Source organism: Labrus bergylta, chromosome 9 (genome assembly GCF_963930695.1).
Source record: "Labrus bergylta chromosome 9, fLabBer1.1, whole genome shotgun sequence".
NCBI lineage: Eukaryota > Metazoa > Chordata > Actinopteri > Labriformes > Labridae > Labrus > Labrus bergylta.
The window spans coordinates 2671567-2696156 of NC_089203.1; the positions used below are offsets into that span (position 1 = coordinate 2671567).

Sequence of the window (24590 nt, forward strand, 5' to 3'; positions counted from 1 at the left end):
TTATAATTGACAATATTTCTAAAAAGACATGTTAGGCTATGTGGTTTTAAAACTAAACAGATTTCAGCAGACACTTGTTTTTTTTCAGGGTGGCAGGAGGATCTGTGTTGTAAACTTGGACAAATAAAACCGAGTTTTACCTTCAAAAGCCAACATTATGTGCACTTTCAGGTCCTTAATCCTGGGACCCACAAAATCTAAACTGGAGTAATTCCTACTATGGACAGCAGGTGGCGGTGTTGTTTCATTACAGGTAGTAAGAAGAACCGAAGAAGAAGAACCATAGCAACGGTTTAACAAAGATGGCTGCGTCAGTTGCTTCGTTTCATGGAACAAATGTTTTAAGTTTCTTTTTCTTGTTTTCTGTCGTCACTTCTAACGAAAACACGACGAGCTTCAGTTTCAACACAACCGCGTTTGTTGACGGGAACTTAACAAATGAAGCTGCTGAAAATTATACAACGACACAACCGGAGGAGTTTGAGTCACCGACATCGACACCGACACCCGGCAGCACCGAGGAGCCCCTGGAGCCCCTGGAGCCCCCGGAGCCCCCGGAGCCCCTGCCCGTCTCCGGCCGCCTGATAACTCCTGTCTCCAATGGTAATCTGTCTCTATGTACATTTAATTATATGTTATTATTAATATTAATACATTAAAAGCTAGCCAGTTAATATCCTCATCATTCATCGAGACTGTGTGTGTGTGTGTGTGTGTGTGTGTGTGTGTGTGTGTGTGTGTGTGTGTGTGTGTGTGTGTGTGTGTGTGTGTGTGTGTGTGTGTGTGTGTGTGTGTGTGTGTGTGTGTGTGTGTGTGTGTGTGTGTGTGTGTGTTCAGTTGGCAGGTTGTGTCCCTGTGATGAACACATGGAGGTGTGTGACATCAGCTGCTGCTGTGACAGAGACTGCAGTGAGGAGGTGGCTCTGTTCACCAGCTGCTCAGTGGAGACTGTTGGGTAAGTGTAGCTGAAACTTCTGATTATTGTCTTTGTTAATTCATCTCACCTTTATGTTCACTCTTAACTTATCATTAATACTGTTTCTACAACGTCATTAAATATCAACAACGTTAGTCCCTATTTCCAAGAGTGTAAAGAAACTTCTTTTAAAATGAGACTTTTTATCTGCGGCTCTCAGCGTCAGTAAGAGCTGCTAAGGCTCAAGACATCTTACAGAGTCCTGGATATCCTCTGTCTGATGAGTTTGAGCTTCTGCCCTCAGGCTGGAGATACAGATCACTGAAGCAAAGTCCAACAGGTTGAGAAATGTTACTCAGGTCATCAAATGACTGAACTCCAATGATGACTGATGACTTTATTTTGTTTGAAACAACATTTTTATAAACCTTTTTATATATTGTCAGTTTCCAGTTGTCACCTGATCAACTCTAGTATTTATATATTTAATATATATGAGTTTTATGTTTCTACTGTCTGAGTCTGTGGGCCTGTGTTTCTATGTTTCTTGTTTTCACCTGGCTGCAAAAGGACATTTTCCTTGGGGCCAATTAAGTCGAAGTCAGACAACAAGATGTCAGAGTGTTTGTTAACTTTTATAAATGACAACGAAACGCTGGAAATCCTCACTTTTAAGAAGCGGAAACTATCATGTACATAACATTTTAGTTTGATTAACGACCAATACAAACAACTCAGAAAAACTGTTTGTAAAGTACAACGTTGGAGCCAGCGCTGTGTGTGTGTGTCCTGCTGCTTGCAATACGCATTATAAAATCACGCTCTGATGTCACACACATTGATATGTTTTAATCAAGTGGAAGGATTATGAATTACTGAGGTTGAGCTTGTTGTGTATTTTTGTGTGTGTTTGTTGTTTTGCTGTCCTGTAATTGTTTTCCTGTTGTTGTTGTTTAGTGTGTGTTGATGAAGATGTAAAACTAGAGATTAAGATCATAAACTGAGGGAATAAATCATCTGATAATTGACTTGTCCATTATTAAACCTTGTTTTTCAGCCTGTGGAGTAAAAAAGAATGTTTTCATGAGTATATAGTGTATCTGTATATTTACACAACATATGTTTGTTGTCATGTTCTCTTCTTGCAGTGGGAACAATCAGCTGTGCAGCCGTGATGTAGCGTCATACTCTTTACTGAATACCATCGATGGATTCTCAGAAGTGTATTCGTCTGTCAGGAAGGAGAATAGTTACGACATTTTGTGCATTCAGTCACAGAACCGTGAGTCTTTATGGTATTTAACTCAACATTGAAATGTTGTTTTTCTCACTGCCACAATCAACAGAAAACTAATGCATGAGATCTTTCTTGTTCCTCCTTTTTCCTTTCTAGGGGTGGATGGTTTCTCTCATCCCTCACCTGCTCTTCCAACAGACAGAAACTTTGACTCACTGTTTAAAACATTCACCAGCTTTGTTTTCGACTCCGAGGAGGACAGGGGCGAGCCGTCAGCTGCAGAGCTCCAGGACTCGTCTGGATACCAGGTGAGTCTCAAAACTGAGTAATTATAACTGAACTTCTGTTAAGATAAGTCATTTTATCTGTTCTGATGCTTTGGTGGTTTCAGTACGGAGACGTGATGGGGACAGAAGCACAGAGTGGACAGAGAGGGATGTTCATGCTGCCAGCTCCTGGAGTTACAGCTGACTGTGTGCAGAACAGTCCTGCAGGTATTATTCTATATTCTTTTTGTTATAAATTATTCCACATACATCTTGGACTTGGGGCACGCCCAGCTGGGAGGAGACCCTGAGGCAGACCCTGAATATGCTGGAGGGATTCTGTATCCCATCCAGCCTGGAATCCCTTATATACTGTAACTGCTGCACAGTGCACTGCCTGTCTGCCCACGACCGCTGTGATCGTTGTTATAATTTTTCTCTCTGTGATAATAAAAGTCAGTTTAAGAATACATATTATTGAAGGGAGCTGCCGAGGTTACTCATGATCACCTGACTGACTGCTGTCAGGACGCATAAAAACTACAAAAAACATGGTGCGAAGTGCAACTGCTGTAAAAGTGAATTACGGTGTTTAACATCCAGGCTGTACAGCAAACCTTCAGGAGAGTGGTGAAGAAATGTGTCATTACTATAAAGTAATTATCAAGACATCATTTCACTCTATCTACTGTGATTAATAAAAATGATCCACGTCTTTTTAAAAACGCTCAGGATCTGTTTGAGGAGCATCTAAAGACCTGTTAATATAGAATATATTTATAAAGTGAGTGTTTGTCTCCCCAGCGTTTCTTAAGGATCACAGCAGTCGGTGTTCCCGGAAGGTGGTTCTGGATCAGGACTGCGGCGGTCTGCCAGTCCTCAGTATGGAAACCTACACCAACATCCAACTGTTATCTGTGAGTCTCACAGGTCCTCCACACACAGGACTAAACACTCAAAACAATCCACTATGAGGGCTTAGTGGAAAACTCCTGAAAAACTCCTGAAAATGATATTTCCTGGAGCAGCTGGATGTGTGAATGCAAACAAGACAAAGTTTTATTTATTCTGCAGCAAGTCAGAGTGAGCTGAGGTTAGAATGCAGCAGGATATAATCAGAAGAATTAACCTGGAACGCTTTTTAACAGCTGAATACTATTTTTAGATCTTACTTTGTCAACCAGGTGATCTGAATTGTTTTTCAGCTTTCAAAACAGAAATGTCTAAATGTAATATTTCAGATGGATGGAGGGTGTTTGTGTTGGGACATTTACACACAAGTTTCACACCATAAATAAGCTTTTATTTTTAAAATGAGGAAAACATTTAATGATGACGTCTTTCTTTCACTCCACAGGGGAAAAGTAAAGACGCAGCAGTAAGTATGTCCACTGTTTTTGTCTTTGACTCTGCTACAGAAATGACATGACGACAGTTTTGACTTTGAATTTATCATTTGTGTTCATCTCAGTGATCAGTGATTAAATACTGAACACTTAAAGGTCCAATCAGTGAGATGTGTAGTGAATGAAATGATAAAGGTATCTTACTATCTGATCAGACATTAAGGAAACATGTTATGTTGAAGTGCTGGCTTCTCTGACAACAATGCAGCAGCCAGTATGTCCTCCTTCTAACTTTAGATTCTGCTCCTGAATGCTCTGGATTTGTTTGGACCAGAGAAGATAGGTGCTTTTAAGGCACCCCCACATGGCCGTTTTGGACGCCCCTCAGATTGTCAGATATGAGAGCAGTTATCAGGTCAAACCAACAGGTGTTGCAGCAATAGAAGCGGTCAAGAGAAGTGGTTCAGATAGAAGTGATTGTACCCGACCTAAAAAGCCTCTGCATGTTTCTAATAAGCTCCACGAGCAGAAACGTGCTCAAACTAGGATCAATATTGGAACCTCGGGAGCACATCAAAACTAGGGAGGAGACGGCTCTCTCTAACGTTTTTAAAAATTATGGACTGTAGTACCCATTTCAAACACTAGGTGTCAGAGTTTAGATATTTGTTTGTGGCTTTGTTGAAACTAACAGACATTTTGTTCTGACACTTTTAAATAAGTTAATTATTTTAAAAAAAAATAGATCATTCAGAAAACTTGGTGTGATATAAGAGATCACCACAGATACACATTTCAAATATGTACATGTTACTGCAAGTCCTTAAAGAGTCTTTAAAGTTTTAAGTTAGATTTTTAAAATTATAAGTCAAAAAAAGTTTTAGGTCTTTATTTTGGATGGCTCTTTGACACATGTTTGAATACTTTCTCAAATTGACACTCGAGATAGTTTCTCTTTTTTTAGGGATATACTTGATCAAGTGACATTTACAGAAACATATTTCATACACATTCACAAACCGTGAACAGAAGAGAGAAGGAGAAGATGAGGAAAAACAAGTTAAGATAAAATATCAGTGAGTAGTTAACAGGGTCAAACAACGATTATGAGGCGACCTGCACAATATGCCAAAACATTGTTTTTAGACCTGAGACAGACGATGGCAGTCAAAGCTGTTGAGTCCCACATGAAGTGTTTTATTTGTCTGGTTCTTCAAAACTCTTCAATTTAGTATTAAAGAAATCAGAAACCCTGAGTTACAACCAGCCTAGGGGAAACCAGCCGTATCTTAAAAGTGACCCTCTCCCTCCTCCTAATGATTAACCACAATAAATCCAATTTCCGAGCCACAATATTTCTTCACAAAACGAATTAAAGTTCAGTGAGAGCACCGGCAAAAACAACAAACAAAACATCTAAGTCAAAAAAAAAAAAAACTACCTTACTCCCTAACAGAAAACATAACCAGAACTGCACAACGTAATAACAATTATCTCAATTTAAACAAGACACACAGTTTCTCTATCTCACAGAGCGAACACGTCTCTCTTTGGAGGTGAGGAAGGGGTAGGGCCACGTTCCAGTTTTCGCAGCTCGCGCCTTCGGCTCTCCTCCAAATAAGGCGCAGGCATGCAGCTCAAGCTTTTGTCCAATCAGTGGACGGCACGCAGCGTCAGCTTTAACCCAGTCGAGGGCGGTCACCTGCAGCGCAGAGACAGACGCACAAACAAGAAAGAGAACACAAAGCCCCACACAGGCAGATCCAACAATAAACACTTTAATACACTTCTGACTCACAGTCAAACAGCCTGTAGAATAACATTCCACTTAGTTTGAGTCTTCTCCGGCTCAGTTTTGTACTCTGATGTGAGGACTTCTCCGGGGGCATTCGTAGTAGTCACTGTCTTCACACACTGTAAAATCTCAAATCTAAGCAAGTGTCAAAAACTTATTTAAAAGATCTCATTCTCCTGACAAGTCCAGAAAAACAACTTATCTCAAGACATCAAAATAAAAAATAAGGCCTGCTTTTATAATTATAAGTGAAAAAGTTGTTTTGTTACAAATCACGAGCAATGCAGGTCTTTTTTTACAATGTGTCTTAAAGTGTAATGAGACATTCTTGACGAGAGATGAGACAAACACACACTTTCTTAGATGTGAGTTTTTGGAGTGGTTACGGAGCCGCTCTGAAGTTTGTTTTCATAACTTTGACTGGTCATCACGGTCTCTAACTACTGAAAACATTTAGCAAGATGCTGACTTCTTTTGCGCAAACACTAGACAGGAAAGGAGAAATAAGTCTTTCCACCTGACGACACTGTGCAACAAGGTAACAGGCCGAAAGATGAAGTTGACTGCTGCAATGCAAAGACAGGAAAAGGATGTTTCAGTTCTTAAGAAGAGGGAAGGACTCAGTTACTACAGCAGCTGAGCTTTACATCACTGCACTGTTTCATCACACCTAACCATGATGTGTTCTAAATGTTTTCTAATGTTTAGTTTGGTAAGAACTTCAACAGGCAGGAACGTGAAGCCTGATTCAACATTTATGTTATTTAAACATTTCTGACTAAAAGGGACGTTATCACTCCTTTGATCACAACATATCTGTAAAAGATAACGTGATCCCATTGAGGGTCCAATACATGAACAGCATGATGATTACATCCTTTTCATTCCTAAATAGAGATGGCACATAACCGAATATCAGTATCGGCTTACATATTGACTTAATGTACGTCTCGTATTATCGGACTGATGGCGCAGATCCACGTCACCGATCAAAGAAATAAATGGACACTTTAAACATTCTCTGCTCAAACACTCTTGCTTTAAAGACGTTCAGACTGAACTTTTTATTTTAATTTTATTTTCAATTGTATTTTTTTAATTGGTGATAAGGTGAACAAAATGAAACAAGAATATATAGACATGACATAGACATGACAACTAAAGCGAGAACAAATAGACAAAGACAAAAAATAAATAAAACAGACAAAATAGGTACAAAATAGCAAAACATAAGCAAAGATACAGAGCAACAATAGAGACAAATACATTTAAATGAGATGAAAGTTAAGCAATGCTTTTTATGTTCAGGTGTGTTAGAAAGGTGTGAATGTGTTCATGGCAGCGTAATGCATTAAAGTGCGGAACTTAGTGGGAAGTAGCGAGAAAACAAACAAAAATAAAAATAAATACATGAAAAATTAAATTAAAATTTGAAAATTTTAATTTGAAAAGTTAAAAAATTTAAACGTTCAGACTGAACTGACAAAACGCCCTTAAATTGACAACTTCAAGACGTTCAGACGAGATGGAACAGCTCCTTCTATGTGATTATAAAGTACAATTCTTAGTTTAAAATGTTGAACCTGAAAACCTGACAGTTGTTCCTGCTGACCGTTTGTTTGTGAAGCCAGCACAATGCAAAGCAATTCCGGGTTTACTCCAGCTTTGTGTAGACTTACAGATAATACCAACAACAACAAAACTATTTATTATGATGAAAAAAACATGGTAATCAGTATCGACACATTTGTATCGGAACTGAAAAAAAGTGGATCGGGGCATCTCTATTCTTACATTTCTTTTTTTTTAAATACTTTCTTAAACATTCTTCAACATCATGCTAAATGCACACAAAGACGAAACATTCTGAGGTTGGTGGGTACAACTTTATTATGTTCACAGTCTAGCATATTAACATGTTAGCATTTTTGCTAACAAGCACTTTACATAAGGAGCAGCTGCAGCTGATTGGAGTGTCATCAGTTTTGTCTGTATTTTGTTTGTATGAGCTTAAGTATTAGACTTTTGTTTTGACATGATGATTTGCAAAATGAAAAGTCAAGCCATCACAAAAGTTTTTTTTAGAAATAAACATGAATGTGTGCTCAACATTTCATGATCATGTGTGTTGTAATTCTGGAGATGTTTAAGTCAGGAGGGAGGAGAAATCAGAGGAAACTAAAAATCTACAAACTAACTCTGCAAAGGGATGCAAACGAGAACAGCTATGACACGTGTGAGGTTAATTTCAGTATGAGCTGACTTGTGGTGTTTGTGGTGTGGCTGGAGGTTGTTCCTGTGGAGGTGGCGTCAGTCGTCCTGCAGTCTGTGGATGGGACTCAGTCTGAGCTTCAGATCAGTGGTGCTGTAAACCTCAAGCCAGTTCTCCTGAAGCCGACCCTCTGTGCTCATGTGGTGCTGAAGGTAAGTCAAACACATGACTTTCTAAATCCAGTTTAATTCAAATACAGCCATTAAAGTAACCAAAGACTCCTGCAGAATCCTGTTAGGCTGGATCAGTGAGTCCTTTTTTGTCTCCTCAGGTCGTTTATACGATGACGTACAATCCAGCTGGTGAGATCCTGAATGTGACGGTGTCTCTGGTGCTTGGATTTGTTAATGAAGCAGCATCGACCCTGAAGCAGGAGTTTCACATCACATTTGTCCAGGTAATGTCTGAAAACACCTTCATAGTCCAAGGTGGTGCTCAGATTATCTCCTCAAAGTAGAATCAGTCTTTACCATCGAAGATGACTTAACCCTCGACTCTGTCCATCCCTCTTCTTCCTGCTCCACCTCTCTCTGTTCGTCCCTCTTCTTCCTGCTCCACCTCTCTCTGTCCGTCCCTCTTCTTCTTCCTGCTCCACCTCTCTCTGTCTGTCCCTCTTCTTCTTCCTGCTCCACCTCTCTCTGTCCGTCCCTCTTCTTCTTCCTGCTCCACCTCTCTCTGTCTGTCCCTCTTCTTCTTCCTGCTCCACCTCTCTCTGTCCGTCCCTCTTCTTCCACCTCTCTCTGTCCATCCCTCTTCTTCCTGCTCCACCTCTCTCTGTTCGTCCCTCTTCTTCCTGCTCCACCTCTCTCTGTCTGTCCCTCTTCTTCTTCCTGCTCCACCTCTCTCTGTCCGTCCCTCTTCTTCTTCCTGCTCCACCTCTCTCTGTCTGTCCCTCTTCTTCTTCCTGCTCCACCTCTCTCTGTCCGTCCCTCTTCTTCCACCTCTCTCTGTCTGTCCCTCTTCTTCCTGCTCCACCTCTCTCTGTCTGTCCCTCTTCTTCTTCCTGCTCCACCTCTCTCTGTCTGTCCCTCTTCTTCTTCCTGCTCCACCTCTCTCTGTCTGTCCCTCTTCTTCCTGCTCCACCTCTCTCTGTCTGTCCCTCTTCTTCCTGCTCCACCTCTCTCTATCCGTCCCTCTTCTTCCACCTCTCTCTATCCGTCCCTCTTCTTCCTGCTCCACCTCTCTCTATCCGTCCCTCTTCTTCCACCTCTCTCTATCCGTCCCTCTTCTTCCACCTTTCTCTGTCCGTCCCTCTTCTTCCTGCTCCACCTCTCTCTATCCGTCCCTCTTCTTCCACCTCTCTCTGTCCGTCCCTCATCCTCCTGCTCTTCTTCTTTCCGTCCGTCTTCAGTATTTTATTCAATATTATAATTTATTATAATATTTTCTGTCCGTCCCTCTTCTTCCTGCTCCACCTCTCTCTGTCCGTCCCTCTTCTTCCTGCTCCACCTCTCTCTGTCCGTCCCTCTTCTTCCACCTCTCTCTGTCCGACCTCTTCTTCCTGCTCCACCTCTCTCTGTCCGTCCCTCTTCTTCCACCTCTCTCTGTCCGTCCCTCTTCTTCTTCCTGCTCCACCTCTCTCTGTCCGTCCCTCTTCTTCCACCTCTCTCTGTCCGTCCCTCTTCTTCCTGCTCCACCTCTCTCTGTCCGTCCCTCTTCTTCTTCCTGCTCCACCTCTCTCTGTCTGTCCCTCTTCTTCCTGCTCCACCTCTCTCTGTCCGTCCCTCTTCTTCTTCCTGCTCCACCTCTCTCTGTCCGTCCCTCTTCTTCTTCCTGCTCCACCTTTCTCTGTCCATCCCTCTTCTTCCTGCTCCACCTCTCTCTGTCCGTCCCTCTTCTTCCTGCTCCACCTCTCTCTGTCCGTCCCTCTTCTTCTTCCTGCTCCACCTTTCTCTGTCCATCCCTCTTCTTCCTGCTCCACCTCTCTCTGTCCGTCCCTCTTCTTCCTGCTCCACCTCTCTCTATCCGTCCCTCTTCTTCCACCTCTCTCTGTCCGTCCCTCTTCTTCCTGCTCCACCTCTCTCTGTCCGTCCCTCTTCTTCCTGCTCCACCTCTCTCTATCCGTCCCTCTTTCTTCCACCTCTCTCTATCCGTCCCTCTTCTTCCACCTCTCTCTGTCCGTCCCTCTTCTTCCTGCTCCACCTCTCTCTATCCGTCCCTCTTCTTCCACCTCTCTCTATCCGTCCCTCTTTCTTCCACCTCTCTCTATCCGTCCCTCTTCTTCCACCTCTCTCTGTCCGTCCCTCTTCTTCCTGCTCCACTTCTCTCTATCCGTCCCTCTTTCTTCCACCTCTCTCTATCCGTCCCTCTTCTTCCTGCTCCACCTCTCTCTATCCGTCCCTCTTCTTCCACCTCTCTCTGTCCATCCTCCTGCTCTTCTTCTTTCCGTCCGTCTTCAGTATTTTATTCAATATTATAATTTATTATTCAGGTCGTATTTCCATAGATCCACAATATCCAAATATGATTTTTATTCATATCACCAGTCCCTATTTCTGGTTCACATGGCAACAGAAACGGTGCTGTTTTCAAAAGTCCGCCCTCTGGATACCCTTTTTAAAACCCTTTTTGTTTTCAGGCACCCATAACTTGTAGCGTAAACAAACCAAAACAACAACAAAAGGTTTCTGTTTTCATCCGTGATCATTGTTGTGTAAAGGTGGCCTGAATGTAACAAACCTCAGCGGGTTATGGTTCAGTCTCAAAGTGATTTCTGATCTTTTTCTTATGCAAACAGGAGGATCAGGAGGCGGCTGCTGTCCACTACAGTGGAAACCCGGGTTACGTGTTCGGACTTCCTCTTGTGTCTGGAATGAAGACAGCAGTATATCCTTCACCTGCCTGAGCTCTGAGTCTGCTCCTCCTCGTTTACAGACATTTAGAACCACAACATTTCAGTTAAAAGTTAAAAAAAAAAAAAAAAATGTCCAATGGGTGCTTGTTTTTCCCAAACATCTGAGGACTTTTTCCAGCAGCTCCCTGTTAAAAGTCTGTGAGGAGTAGTGTGAGTGTATGTGTGAGTGCATTCTCTGATCCTCTCACCTATATACTCTTAAGTGCTCCCTCTGTTATCTGAATTATGTTTCCTACTGTTGTGTTACTCATACATGTTGTTGAACACCTACAACCTAAATGACAATGATGACGATGATGGTGACGATGATGGTGATGATGATGATGGTTTTGTTCGATAATGACGATGTCGATATTAAGGATGGTTTTGATTCTGACTAAAACAGCTGTCGTTGTTGTGCTCTGCCTCTGGTCACTTCCTGTCAGCACCTCTGGTCACTTTGTAGAAAATCCACACAAACAAAAACGTCCTCAGTTTCTTTAAATTGCATTTTTTGGAGAAATATTTCACAATTTTATTGTTTTAGAACTTTAATTTGGACCTCAGCTGGTGTAACGAGGATCAGAGTGTTTGATAAGAAGTCTCATAATTAGTCCTTAACAGCTGTCCTCACTGGGATTACCAGAAGCATCGACCCCGGAGACACTCTGTCTCTCCTCCACAGCGCTCAGGACCAGGACTGTCTGCGAGGACGACATCAGCGCTCCCCAGTCCTGTTCGGTCTGGACTATGTGTCCGGCTGCACGTTTAGGCAAGACGTCCTAACACTCAACACATCTGATCAGTGTACAACACAGTGTGTGACACAGTGTGTGACACAGTGTGTCCTAAATAAATGTGTGATGGTGACTTGTCTCGTCCCTGCAGGCTGGAGGATGCTGCAAACTGCTCCCAGGTCCATCAGGTGCTCCTGGACGTTCTGAGAGGACCAAACTATCCGCAGTACGTGGCTTCATTTGGAAACTCCCCGTTAGACTCTCCACTGGACTGGGTGCCCATCAAAAGTAACTTAAACGCCGGGGTGAGTTCAGACAGAAAACAGCTTTGGTCATATCCTCAATCTAGCGGAGTCAAAACAAGTATAACACTTGTTTGTTTGTTTTTTTAAATGAACTTTTCATTAGCGACAGTTTATATAAGGCAGATACATTTACAGAAGTTAGAATTTAATGTCCAAAGATTCCTTTAACGGGCAAAAATCTGGAGCACAACCAGACTCATGTTGAACAGCTGTCAGCTGAGAGACAGCGATGGATTTAGAGAAAGAGACAAAGAAACAGCAACAAAAAACAGATTTATGGCTCCAATGTCAATAGTGTTGGTGAAGGTGTACGTTGTCCAAAGTGGAAAACACATTGAGTTGTGTTTATATGTATATTTGTGCTTTGTGTAAAGAGTCAGAAATACAGCAGTGTGTTTGTTCTCCAGGAAGCTCAGAGTTGCAGCATCCCGCTGTCTCTTCATTTGGAAATCGAGTGGACCAAATACGGATCCCTGGTGAACCCCCAGGCTCAGATTGTGAACGTCAAAGAAATCATTCAAACCAACAGCAGCAGTTTGGTAAGAATCACATTTACAGAAATATAAAGCAGCTGTGTAGAGCTGTCTCACTCACAGTATGTCCGTCTTATCAGATTGTCAGATTAATATTTATTTATTAATATTTAGCTGTAACCATTTGTTCTTCAATTTTGGCTCAGTGCTTCACATCAGCCCAAAGGAGTCTCATGATGTTTCTTTAAGTGTTACAAGTCTCTGTTGTACGTAATCTATTCATCTGCAGAGCTAACGTGAGTGGCAGCTGGGCTTTCATTGGCTTTATTTAGTGTGTTTTTACATTTTTAATTTAAGGCCGTTCAGACTGAATATGTCAGTTTGAGATGTAAAACTGGAGAGAGGGTCGTTGTTACAGATGTCTGGTGAGAAGGAGTTCCAGAGGCAGGGGGCAGAGCGGCTGAAGGCTCTGGACCCCCATAATTTGAGAGTTTCATGCTGTCTCTCCTCAGTTACTTCATTAAAAAAAACATTGCTGAAGGAGTGATTCTCAAGGAGCAGCACTCTTCCTGCATGTGACTTGACGTGTTTGTCCCTTAGGTCCTGCTCTCTGCAGGCAGCAGCGTCCTGTCACTCAGCACCTCGGTGAGCTTCACACCTGTGTCTGCACCTGCTCTACATGGCTACAGAGCCACGCCCACCATCAACGCCAAACTGCCCTTTGACTTCTTCTTCCCTTTTGTCTGAAAACATCTTTACCCCTTGTCACCGTGTGTATACTTTGTGAATAATGTAAATACAACTTTTCTAAGATTATTTAATAAAAGTTTTTTTTAACAAATGAAGTCACTTCATTTTTATAAATCTCATTTTGACAAAGCATAAGATGTAAATATTTAAATTTATTTTTATGTACAATTTATAAGTCGGAGGAATGATTCAAATATTTACAGGCAGATTGAGGCCATGTCAGCAAGATCCAGCAGCATGTGAATATCTGACACTCGGTAAGAACTTCATCAAAATCTTTAAGATTTCTCCACAGGTGACATTTAAAGAGTTACAGGTCTGTAAACTAGTTGTATGAGTATTTCAATCAGGCCTTAATCAAAGTATTTTGTATGTATAGCTCCTTCACAGTTACATGGATGAGTCGATTCCGTGTTTCTTCAGCAGACCTTGAAGATTCTGGTTTTCTTTTTCCTGCAGAAACACAAAACCAAAAGTCAGTCTCATTTCAAAGCTACAAAACCCTTTAAATGAGCTGTTCCACATGTCACAGGTTAGTTAAAGTGGGCAGCAGGGAGAAACTGTGTCTGTGAGGCAGCAGGAAACCATCACCAGTTTGTCGGCGCGCTCCTGCAGCTCTGTGACTCTCTGAACCAAGTGGTCGTAGCTCTCCTTCAGCTTGTGGATCTGCTGTTGCGCTCGGGTCTTCACGGAAACCAGGATACCTGCAACACATCCGAACAGTCAGCACAGCATGTGGGAAAACTATGCTGCGTCTTTCTTAGAAGATTTTAAAAAGTTAAAGCAGCTTTAATCAAATCAAAATGGATACTTTTTTATTTAAAAGGAACCCCCCTGCTTACCAGCCTGTAAACATTAAAGGTCCAATCAGTGAGATTTGTAGTGAGTGAAATGATAAAGTGATCTTACTCTCTGGGGGGGGACAGCTCCCTACAATGTTTAGAATTTGGACTGCAGTACCCATTTTAAACACTAGGTGTCAGAGTTACATACTGCTCAGCATGGATGTGTATGTGAATTCCAAGGCTTTTGCAGACAGCCTAGAGTACAAGAGCTTGAATTAACACTGCCAAATGTGGAAAAGTATGTCTGAGACCACCTCGGTATGCAGCCTCAATAACTGGACCTCAATCTGTCCTCTGTGTGTTTAAATGCACAGTTAAGGTGAGCTACAGCTCGATTAGGTGGTTTGCTTTGACTACAGTCATTAGTTGTTTTCGAAAACACCCAAAGACTAAACCAGAGTCTTTGTCCAAATCAAGGAGTTGATTGTCAGCAAACCGCACTAACTTGGCAAACAGACTTGGACAAACAGGTTTGATGTGAAAACGCTCTCACTCATTTGGACCCTAACTTTAGAAAACAGGGCCCAGGTTCAAAATACCAACATTTGTCTCCAGATATTTCTTGTTAATGCTTGTTACCGACCGTTGATGATTCTGGCCACCCTCCAGAGTCGCAGTAGGATGAGGAGTCCCATCCCGTCAAAGGCATCCTCGTGGAAGACAAAGGCGACATCCAACACGAAGGAAATCACCACCACTATACCATCAAACACCTCAAAGTTGTGCTCAAAGAACTCCAGGCGGAAAGCGTAGAGTTTACCAGCCAGCTCCACCATGAAGAACGTGAGGAGAGCGAGGCTCAGGTAGTGGAACACCTGCAAAACATTCACCTCCTCAGTAAATCATATTAACATCTCCATGATACCTGGTGGAGTTAGGGGACAGATCTGGACTCACTTCAGGAACAATGTGTCCATGATCCAGCTTGATAACAGACAGATCGATCAGCAGCTCTGCCAGGACGAAGAAGGCGTCCAAGATGATCAAAAGAACCACCACCACCTGGAAGCAAACCACACGGTCAGTAGAAGGTGCTGCTCCTTACACATCACATTAGAGCCAGGGGCGTGTCCAGAGGGGTAGCATGGGCCCCCAGAGAAATCTGATTGGCCCCCCCAGGTGCCACTCCATAAACCCTAACCCACTGAATGGCAGTTTGCCCTGTCAGAGGTGAAACTTTTGGTACTGTAAATTGTATATAAAAACTTTGCACATCTATTTCATAAGACAGGTGCACAGGAAAGTGCACTACTGAACCTACTGGTATATACGGGAACTAAACAATGACAATGAATGTATTTCTGCAAATTATACTGTGCAGGAGTTTGCATGCTATTTTTTAACCCTCATGTATCATTATGGACATTTTTGTCCATTTGGTCAAATTTTACCTCTTCACCTGGCCATCATTTTGTCTGTGTTAGTGCATATGGCAAAATTAAATTCCTGATAATTATTCAATATTTGATAGTTTTGAGCAGGGCTGGAGTTGTTAAAGAGATTTATGCAAAAAAAATATCAATCTGTTCTATTTTTACAGCAGTTTTTGTAAATTGGACATTTCCGCCCTCCACTGTCCAAACAGGGAACTACATTTTAAATCTGATGCTACACAAAAACTAACAATGCTTCAAAGTCAATATTTTGGATAATCTTTGACATATCCAAGACTGATTTTTTTTTAAATCCCCCAGCCACCAAATATTTGTTATATGGAAAATAAAAAATGTTTGTGTTTTTTTTCATAAATAACAACAGTGACATCAAGTAATCAAACTAGCATTTTAAAGGGTTAAATTCCTAAAAATGATTGAATGTTTGGTAGTTTTGAGCAGGGCTGAAGTTGTTTAAGAGATGTATGCAGAAAAAAATATCAATCTGTTTTATTTTTATAGCAGTTTTTTGGTAAGTGGACATTTTTGTCCTTAGTGATTTAAGGTAGTAAATTAAACTGATGACTTAGGGTTAAGCACTTTAAATTGTGACTTTGAACATAAATCTTCTTTATTTTTCATTAAGAATGAAGCTAATGCTGCCATTCTCTTGTTTTATAACGTAGATGTTATTGGTGAGGCTAGAAAAGGTGAGATATTTTTAAGTATTTGTGTGTGTTTGTGGCACTTCACACTTCAGCGCACCCCTGCATAAGTCAGGCAGCCTACAGTCTGTGATGATACTTACATTTACAAAATAATGATCTGAGTTGTTTTCAAATAGATGGCAGTGAGCCATGCTAGCTGCTACTTTAAAGCATGATACTATTTCAGCCACCAGCGGATTCACAGCTCTGATTCTGTGTCTTTGTAAAGAAAAGGCTGTAACCAGTTCTGATGTAACAGAGGTTCATTCAAAAATAGAAAATCTCATAATGAAACATATTAACTAAACATAGCCTTCTTGTTTATAGAAAGAACATAACACTAACATTCCAGAGAGCATCCACATACCTGGAACCGGTTGGAGCTGTAGAGTCTCTGCAGAGCGCCCCTGAAGGTCAGCGTTTGCGGGAACAGGCCGGTTGCCGGGCTCAGCTCCTCACTGGTCTCATGCAGCTCTTCAAACTCGAACTGGGCCGGCTGCTTGTCGCCCACAGTAGTGAACAACCTCAGGAACCTAGCCATGGTGGGGTAGGCTCTACAGAGGGAGTGGAGCACCTCCTGCTTCAGAGGGAAGAGCCACAGTATGTAAAAGATCTACATTGAGAAAAGGCTTGTCACAAAACCAGAACTTTAAACTTTGACATGATACATATCAAATCAATCATTATCGAAACCTGTTTTCATACCACGGCAACAACAATAGAAGTCATAGTCTCCGGTATATGTGAAAAGCCAGGTCGGGAGAACTGCTCAGGCGATTCTCCCGACCTGGCTTTTCACATATACACACAAATGAGTGTGTGTGTGAAAACATCTTAACACACATTGTTCAGTTGTTTTGTTTCCCAATTAATCGAGCCATCTCATATGTGAAAAGGGCTATAGACTCTCTTCTCCCCTGGCAGCACTGCAGCGTTCTGCCCCTCTGCAGGGCTTCCAGAAAGCTGGCCAATCAGAAGAAAGTGGGCTCGTTGGGGAGGGGGCCTTAAAGAGACAGCAGCTGGAACTAATAGTTTCAGGCAGAGGCTGAAATATTTTTTTTTATTATTATTGATGACAGTATTAGATAATTAAAGGCTTTATATGGGATTTTTTGATCCAGCAGATGTCGCCCTTGAGCACCAGCATGAAACCAAAACAACTCACGCTACATTGTTGTGTTAGCATGCTAATGCTAGTGATCTTTATTATGCTCGTATCTTCACACTGCATGTAAATTTACCTGAAATGAGCGTGATCTAGAAACACAGTTAAGCAGTGAGTACAGTATGTTATTCTTCTTTTCTCTAGTCCCTCAATTAAACAACTTTTATACACGAGGGGAGGAGTCAGCCAGCTGTCCCACCGATGTAAACTAACTGAAGATAGGACTCTGAAAACTCTGAAAACATCACAGACAGTGGGACTCGGGTGTTACACCCATTGTAGACAGTCATGACTCACAGAGTTATTTTCAGAGGATATACTTGATTTCTATTACATTTAAGTGTGAAAAATCACATAAAGCCTTTAAGGAGGTTGAAATCCTACAAAGCTGCTCTAAAGGTTTCACAGACTGACAACATGAAAGGTGAACATGAGGACAGTATGGGACCTTTACACAACAGTGTGGTCCATTGTCTTCTTCAACTTTCTATGTGAGCTGCAGACAGTGCTGAGAGGAGTGTGAACTAGTTTCAGAGCGCCCCCTGCCGGACAAGTGTTGAAGCATTTCTTAAATAACCCCAAGCATTGTTTTTCTGGAAATATTTTCTGCAACAGTTTTTATATTTATGAATTTTGTCAACGATAGATTCTGAGAAATAAACTTCTGCAACAGGCTCATGTCAACTCACATGAAGAACTGTGATGATATGAGTGTGTCTCCAGTCTTAATCCACCCTGAACTGTGTCACAAATGTCAGCTTCTACATGGGCAGATTTCTCCACATGTTAGACAATCTGAGTTTACTTCTCTTTTTCGAGGTTTGCAACATGGGATTGAGAAAGCAAACCATCTCAGTGTTGTGTCAGGAGGAAGCGGTGGGCGTCCTCCTAAGTGATCTGCCAATCACACGTGATGTAATAACAAATTATCCTTTTAATAATTCAACCACATAAAAAGCAGATTAAACTGCCACAACAGTACATCCTCGGTATGTTGTTAAACGACTTCAGTCGAGGATTAAGGAGAAAGGAGATTAAGATAACAAAACAAGACCGGAGTAAAATGGGTTTAAAATCCTGCCTCCTTAGTGTCCTTAAATTTAAAAAAGATGACAAGACAGCAACATCAAACTATTTCACTCTACAGTAACTGATGAGCAACATAAACAAGATAGAAGACTTCTGACACATTTTCAAACTTTTCCTACCAGATGATATTATAGCAGCAGTTTGTCTGTTAGGTCGCAGCTGCAGGACAGCAGGCTGAAACTCGTGATAATAACATCCGCTGCTGTGTATGTTTCTGCCGTGCAAGCGTTTTTACTGACAGCACAGATTCATTATCTCAGCAAAGATTTAGCGCTTTAAAAATAAAACTTTGACGACAAAAGCGATGCACCAGAATAAATAACTTACCTATTTGTTCCCTCCTCTTACGTTGCCCGTGAAGATCTTTGAAAGTCTTGGAGAAAAAACTTTGAGCTGAGAGACTTGAAGGAGAGAAACTCCTCCTTCAATCCAGCCCCCATCGTGTCCGCTCAGTGTCCACAGTCCTGTCACACTCCGTCAGGAAAAACAAAGTCTTAGGTTTCCTAATATTACTAGGATTATTTTGTATTTATCCACAATCCTCTCATAAGTAAGTTTAATGAAAACCACGTTTTGTTTCAAACAACGCATCACAAACGAGCCGGATTAGTGAATGACTCCAAACAAAGGCAGAACACGTCTTAGAAAGTGACTTGAGATCATGAGTCTACGTTTGCAATGCTGTAAGAATAAAATACACTCATTTTTGCACGGAGTTTGCTGAGACGCCGGTAGTGTGGGCTTATTTCTCTGACAAAACGACTTCTTTTGCTTCTTGGTCGATTAAAAAAGAGCCGAATTAGTTTGTTTTACTTAAATAATATATCACAGACTATGGTGAGAGACTTCAGCCTAGATCAGTTTAGCAGTGAGTTCCGAATAAAATGCAAGTAGCCTATGGATGAGTTTGTTAAGAGGTAACGGTGATGGGTCAGTACATCATCGGTATTTTCCCATTAGGATCCTGTTACGTTGCAAAGCTTTCTGATGCCTTTAAACACATTTCTGAAACGACACAATGTTGGTCAAATTGGGACTTTAGTCAGTGTACAAAGAGCATTCCCAATCCCATGTTTTTAATGTTTGGCCTGTCACTATAGAGAGTAAACTTGCAGTTTTCCGGGGCAGTGGCTCCATCTAGTGGTGATTAAAGCACAGGACCAGCAACAGAGTGTTACAGGATTATATTAAACTGTGGTCAGGATGTAAAAACATGTTATTCTCTGATCATGGAGATATCATGTCGGCAGTTGAATGCATGAATACTTTATTGTTTTTAAGTCATGTAAACAACAGAACCTGCTCATTCTCTGTCAAGATGCATACTGAGACCCTCCATCTAAAACTAGTCAACCTGTGTTAAATTGAGTGAGGGGAAACTGTTGCCTGTTAATTGACAGAGTTAACTTAGAAGAGAGCACAACTCTCCAAAGAAAGAGTCTTCTTTTTTAATCAAATTACTGAATTTGCAACTGAAAACTTCTTGAGAATTCTAACCAGCATCAAAACCATCCTAATATCTTCCTTATCAAACAAAACCATCATCATCATTAATATCATTAAGGTCTTATGTGTTGGAGCTATTTAGTTGTTGTTAGAATTAGTTCTGGTTTTTATTTCATTAATATTTGGGTGGTGTTTATTTAGAATAGATTTTGGGTAGTATTTTCTTTTGCTAGTTATTTGTTTACTAAATTTAGTTTTGAATTAGTATTTTTGTTAGGTATTTTGGGTAATACTGTGGGCACCTGAGATTATTTAAGAGGCAGGTAGAGGACCAGCATGCACCTGGGTGAGCCTGAGAGGCAGCAGGAGCCACAACTTTGTTCTTTTGATTTGATTTCTTTAAATACACCACCAACAAACCACAAATCTTTTGCATGGACATTGGACTTATTTTCCCTGCGTACATCACATCCCCCATGGTGCATCAGTGGTCATTTGATTGTGATATTAGTTTTAGATTTGTTTTTGGACAAATAGCCACTACAGTCAGCTTGTTAAAGAAATGTTCAATTCATTACTGGACATGATATTTAAGCATTAAGAGATGTTTAATGGTTTGAATCTTACCTTGAGTAACAAAATGCTTTTTAGAATCAGCTGCTCAATGTCTTGAATCATCTTTGAAATGTTGAGATAATTATTTCACATGACCCCTCCAGGATGTTCAGACATTATTTCAACTCAAGGTTTAAGCTGTATAGACAACTTGAACATAAATGTCCCAGTGGTTCTGTAATATTTAGTTTATGGTTGAAACAATCCTATTAAGCATGTTTTAGATTAGTTTCATTTAATCACACCCCATCCCTCTTACCAGCCTGGTGTTTCCACAAGTTTCGGAAAAACAAGACTGCTGAGGTAGAGGGCCCCCTTTTAGTGTTTACTTTCCAAAGTAGTGTCAACAAGGAGCCCCCTGCAGCAGTTTCCTACCTTGCTTGTTGACAGGCAGCATCTCTAAATTAGAGGCCTGCCTCAGTGACAGCCATCCTTATCAGAGACTGAGGACTACTCGTGAAAGATAAGGTTCATGTCAAATTAACATTTAATTCTTAAGGTCTTTTATTCTGAAAGAGTCAAATAATCACCAAAAATCTGATGTGAGGTTCTTTAAGTTCAACTTTTATTACAATACAAGCAGGTATCACTTTCCAACAAAATGTAACAGATGTTTACATCGACCCGCCGACTCCGTCAGGGGGAGCAGACACGCCTCAAGAAAATACACCCAGGTGTGTCCGGAAGTCAAGGTCAGCAGAAGGACTTCTCATCCAGACGTGCACGTTGGACTGAAGTGGAAACAGTAAACAAGAATTAGCTGAACATTTATACTGAAGTCAAGAGTTAATGATGCACAGAAGCAGAATGTTTCAGGTCTTCAGTCAGGTTCTGGTAAACGGGGTCAACGTGAACCTGTGCCAAGTCCTGACATTTATCTCCCAATGTTTAGATTCCCCAGCAGAGAGGAAGAGTCTCTGCCACGGCAGTACACGATTGGGTTTCAAGTCATGACAGAAAATGCTGTGGAAGTGTCAGACCTACCCCTCATCAAGCACACTGCTCTTCCTGGTGTTTGCTGCCCCCTTCAGGTCAGCAGCTGCTGCTGCTCCAGCACCTGCAGAGAAACAAGCAGCAGTCAGCAGAGGTCAGCGGTTTGATTCTGAACACTGGCAGATGGAGGCTTTGCTCAGTGTGTAATGTTCACCACGGTGTTTGTCAGCATGATGTGTTACATTTATAATCACAGCAAACACCACGACTTTTAGAAAAGAAGGAAGAACAGATCATAGCACTCCCACCTGTAGTCGGCCTTCAGCGGGACACTAAGCTCCTCACAGAGCAGCTCGTCAGAGGCTCCACCTGAAACAAAGAAACAGTCTGGTTCAGATGTCTTACTGTAGATTGACAACCAGGCAGGTTCTCTCAGCTGGAGGATCAACCCCCCACAGACTTTAAATAATACCATGGGGTCATTAGACTTTCTAAAAGTGACAGTTGAATCAACAACATGCCATGTTTTCCCCTCAATAGTGTTCAATGAGGAGAGCGTTTGTTACAGCAGTCTAGACAAAAAGCTTCAAGCCTTTTTGTTGACACCGCTCTGATCTCTGAAGAGTTGAAAATCATAAGACTTTTCAGAAAGAGGCCGTTGACATCCCAAGTGCTCTTTACGAAATGTTTGATATTCCCTGTATTTACATCTCCGACAGATTTTGTCTTGTACCCAACTCCTCTTTGCTGGGGTGGGAGTCAAATTCAATAAGCTACTGACATAAGTATTAAAGTTATGAATTACTTAAGCTACAAACACAAAACAATCCATGTTGTAGTTTAGTCATAAATAACACCAACTGTAGTAGTTTATAACATCTCTTACTGCCTGCCCCCCACCCCCATTCAAAGCAGTCTAGAACTGGGCCCTGTGTGTGAATGTGTGGCCATGTACTAGGCCTGCCCTGCTGTGTGATCAGGACAGGCCACTCTCATTGGGCCGTGCTCTGCAGCAGATCAGGAGCAGCAGACTCTAAAACAGAACCTGCACAGCTCTGACTGGGCACAGAGACTTCGTCTACCAGCGCTGTAACACTGAGCCGGGCACAGACACTGCCTGGTCAGCTGACTTAGAGCTGGGGAGGGGAGGGGGGTAAACTAAAGGGCCTCAGGGTGAATATTTACCTGTAGTCCCACAGGCATCAGGTTTGTAGCTCTATCCCATTTCTGATGCTTGGCTCCAACATGTGATCAACAGGGGGTGCAGCATCTCTGAAAGTGAACACATCAAAGTCACATTAGTTCAAATAATGAAAGGAGCCAATCAGAGCCACCCGAGCAACCTGTCAACCACACTCATGGTCACAAGTTAAGACAGTCTGCAGAGTCACAAGTTAAACTTCTTAATTAAGTTTATTAATGAAGCATTAAGCTTTGCTTTACATAACTTAAAATGGCATAACTATGACCTTCCTTTAAGGGCCTGATCAAATAGGTGTAGCACTTTTCAGCACAAGAGATTACACATTAAATTAAAAGGCATGTGTTGTTGCAGCATTCAATGATACTTTTGGTTAAAGCAGCCACCAAACTTCAGCTCCACTTTCTACAACGTGTTCCCCTCCTCCTCCTCTAGGAGCACAGTCAGAGAGCTCCATGTCTCCTACAGTCCATTTCCCACTGGGATCATGAAACGTGATGTTTGCAGGCTGTTTATTGATGAGTCTGACTGGTTTGGATGTGAAGCTGTACGCAGCTGATCTGGTTACTGGGTGACCGGAAATACAGACTGCAGTTCAGATGAGCCACGTGTTTCAAAATGCTACCAACATGAAACATTTCATGTCCCAAATCTAATCATGCTACCATTCGAAAACAACTTCATATTAAAATCACTACTCTGCATGTCACCTGATGAAGCAGAGCACGTTTTGGTGCCTCGATGGGATAAAAAAATCAAGTAAAACTTCCGGTACATAATCACATTGAAACACGTGCACTTCAATGAAACTGGAAAATAGTTTAATCGTCAATAATTTAACTTCCATTTCATATTTTAGTGGAAGTATTTCTCGATGGGTAGCACATCTCGACGCAACACCTGGCCCGTGGGTTTTCTTGCCAATATTTTCAGTACGGACTACAAAGAAACAAGTTTTACTTTGAATAGCTATAAAAACTATTTTTAAAAAAACTCGCTTCACGTCAGGTGTTTGAGGTTCTAATCTAACCTGACAGAAGCAGAAAGACTCACCATGTTCAGTGACGAGCAGAGAGCAGACCTGTGTAGCAACATGTTTCAGGAGGACAGAGAGACAGAACGGAAGTCACGCAGCTATTTATAACAAGCATTATGCCGCTGTGCATTGTGGGGAGAGGAGCATTTTCATGGCGGTTAGCAAACAACTGCATTACTGCCCCCCTCTGGACTGGAGGGTGTTGGTGCACTAAATTTTCCTAACAAGTACCGTACTGTCGAAAGATCTATGTGACTCTTAGTCCCTTTACCCGTGAGTTCTTCTGCAGAGAGCCTCTTGTATCTAGTTGTTTGTACGTATTTTCATGAATTCATTCATCTTGATAATTTTGTGGATATATCTTTAAATTGTGTAAACGATCTAAGAGTAATTCTTCTTTTAGGTTTGTGAAGCTGTAATACATGTGTAAGAGACCTCATAGCAGCAGAGTTATATTTGGATTGAAGAGTCTGTTGTAAGCTGAAAAGGAAATGTGACTCTGAAACGGAAGAAATGTATATGTCTGATATTTAAGAGTCAAGCTGATGTCTTCTTTCTAGCCTTTTAGAGATGAACCGAAGCAGCCAGGAATTTGTGGGCTGTACCTTCTAGTAGAATATAAGGAACACTGTGAAGATGAAGACTTTGCCATTCTGCTACTTTGTCCATGATGGCCACTTGATGATGACTGTCTATGATGGTGAGATCTTGGTCAGCATGGGTCAGTGATGGTCTGCACTTTGTCAGCCATGTGTGTTGTGTTTCTATGTTTTCTGACCATGGCTGAATAAATCTAAGATGATCCACAGTCTGTTTCACAGTTTCATCATTGTCCATCTACTATAGAAACAACCCCCACCTAATACTAGTGTTATTTGACATCTTTGACATGACTGTTTCAGAATCTGTCTCTCCTGTATACTCACATACATCTTGTGATGTGGTGCCTCAAGAAGTGTGTGTTCTCTAAATTATTCCCCAAATGTATTTTTTTAAGGGGCCAGACTCCTCTTGCATAATAAGTTACTGTAAAAAACTGACCTTTTATATTTACACATTAACACTCAACCTCCACTGCTTGAAATAAGGGAGTAGGGATGGTTATAAAATTAAGATGCAGAAAATGAGCAGAATGTAACTGGACAACAGACTCAAGACGGAGACATCTACATAGTGATGTAAATGATTTCAGGGTTGGGGATAATGCGATACATAGCAATTCGATAAGGTACCAACTCTGATTTCTTAGT

At 41.5% G+C, this 24590-nt stretch overlaps 2 protein-coding genes and 1 long non-coding RNA gene across 5 annotated transcripts; 1 reads left to right on the forward strand and 2 right to left on the reverse strand.

Annotated features, from left to right (window-relative positions):
- The first annotated feature begins 268 nt into the window (after positions 1-268).
- Positions 269-13060, forward strand: LOC110003951 (tectonic-1). The gene is made up of 14 exons (XM_020659514.3): positions 269-603; positions 838-955; positions 2065-2198; positions 2310-2461; positions 2545-2647; positions 3224-3336; positions 3777-3797; positions 7850-7984; positions 8104-8229; positions 10570-10658; positions 11300-11437; positions 11554-11707; positions 12115-12246; positions 12781-13060. The coding sequence occupies exons 1-14, from the start codon at positions 303-305 to the stop codon at positions 12925-12927; spliced, it is 1863 nt and encodes a 620-aa protein (XP_020515170.2). The 5' UTR covers positions 269-302; the 3' UTR covers positions 12928-13060.
- Positions 13061-13062: 2 nt separating this feature from the next.
- On the reverse strand, positions 13063-18574 carry hvcn1 (hydrogen voltage-gated channel 1). Of its 3 annotated transcripts, none has more exons than XM_020659515.3 (6): positions 18437-18574; positions 16223-16435; positions 14673-14777; positions 14359-14590; positions 13522-13634; positions 13063-13383 (listed from the first exon to the last, which is right to left on the reverse strand). In XM_020659515.3, exons 2-6 carry the CDS (start codon positions 16394-16396, stop codon positions 13321-13323), a joined length of 687 nt encoding a protein of 228 aa, XP_020515171.2. In that variant the 5' UTR covers positions 16397-16435; positions 18437-18574; the 3' UTR covers positions 13063-13320. The 3 variants fall into 3 exon arrangements, with proteins under 3 accessions (XP_020515171.2, XP_020515172.2, XP_029138447.2); XM_020659516.3 differs by having other exon boundaries at positions 16223-16432; positions 18437-18539; XM_029282614.2 differs by lacking the exon at positions 18437-18574 and adding an exon at positions 18229-18355.
- Positions 18575-20713: 2139 nt separating this feature from the next.
- Positions 20714-23464, reverse strand: LOC110003950 (uncharacterized). Its single transcript, XR_002278939.3, has 5 exons — positions 23358-23464; positions 22289-22375; positions 21412-21472; positions 21155-21227; positions 20714-20901 (listed from the first exon to the last, which is right to left on the reverse strand). It is a non-coding gene; the product is annotated as an uncharacterized lncRNA (long non-coding RNA).
- Positions 23465-24590: the final 1126 nt, after the last annotated feature.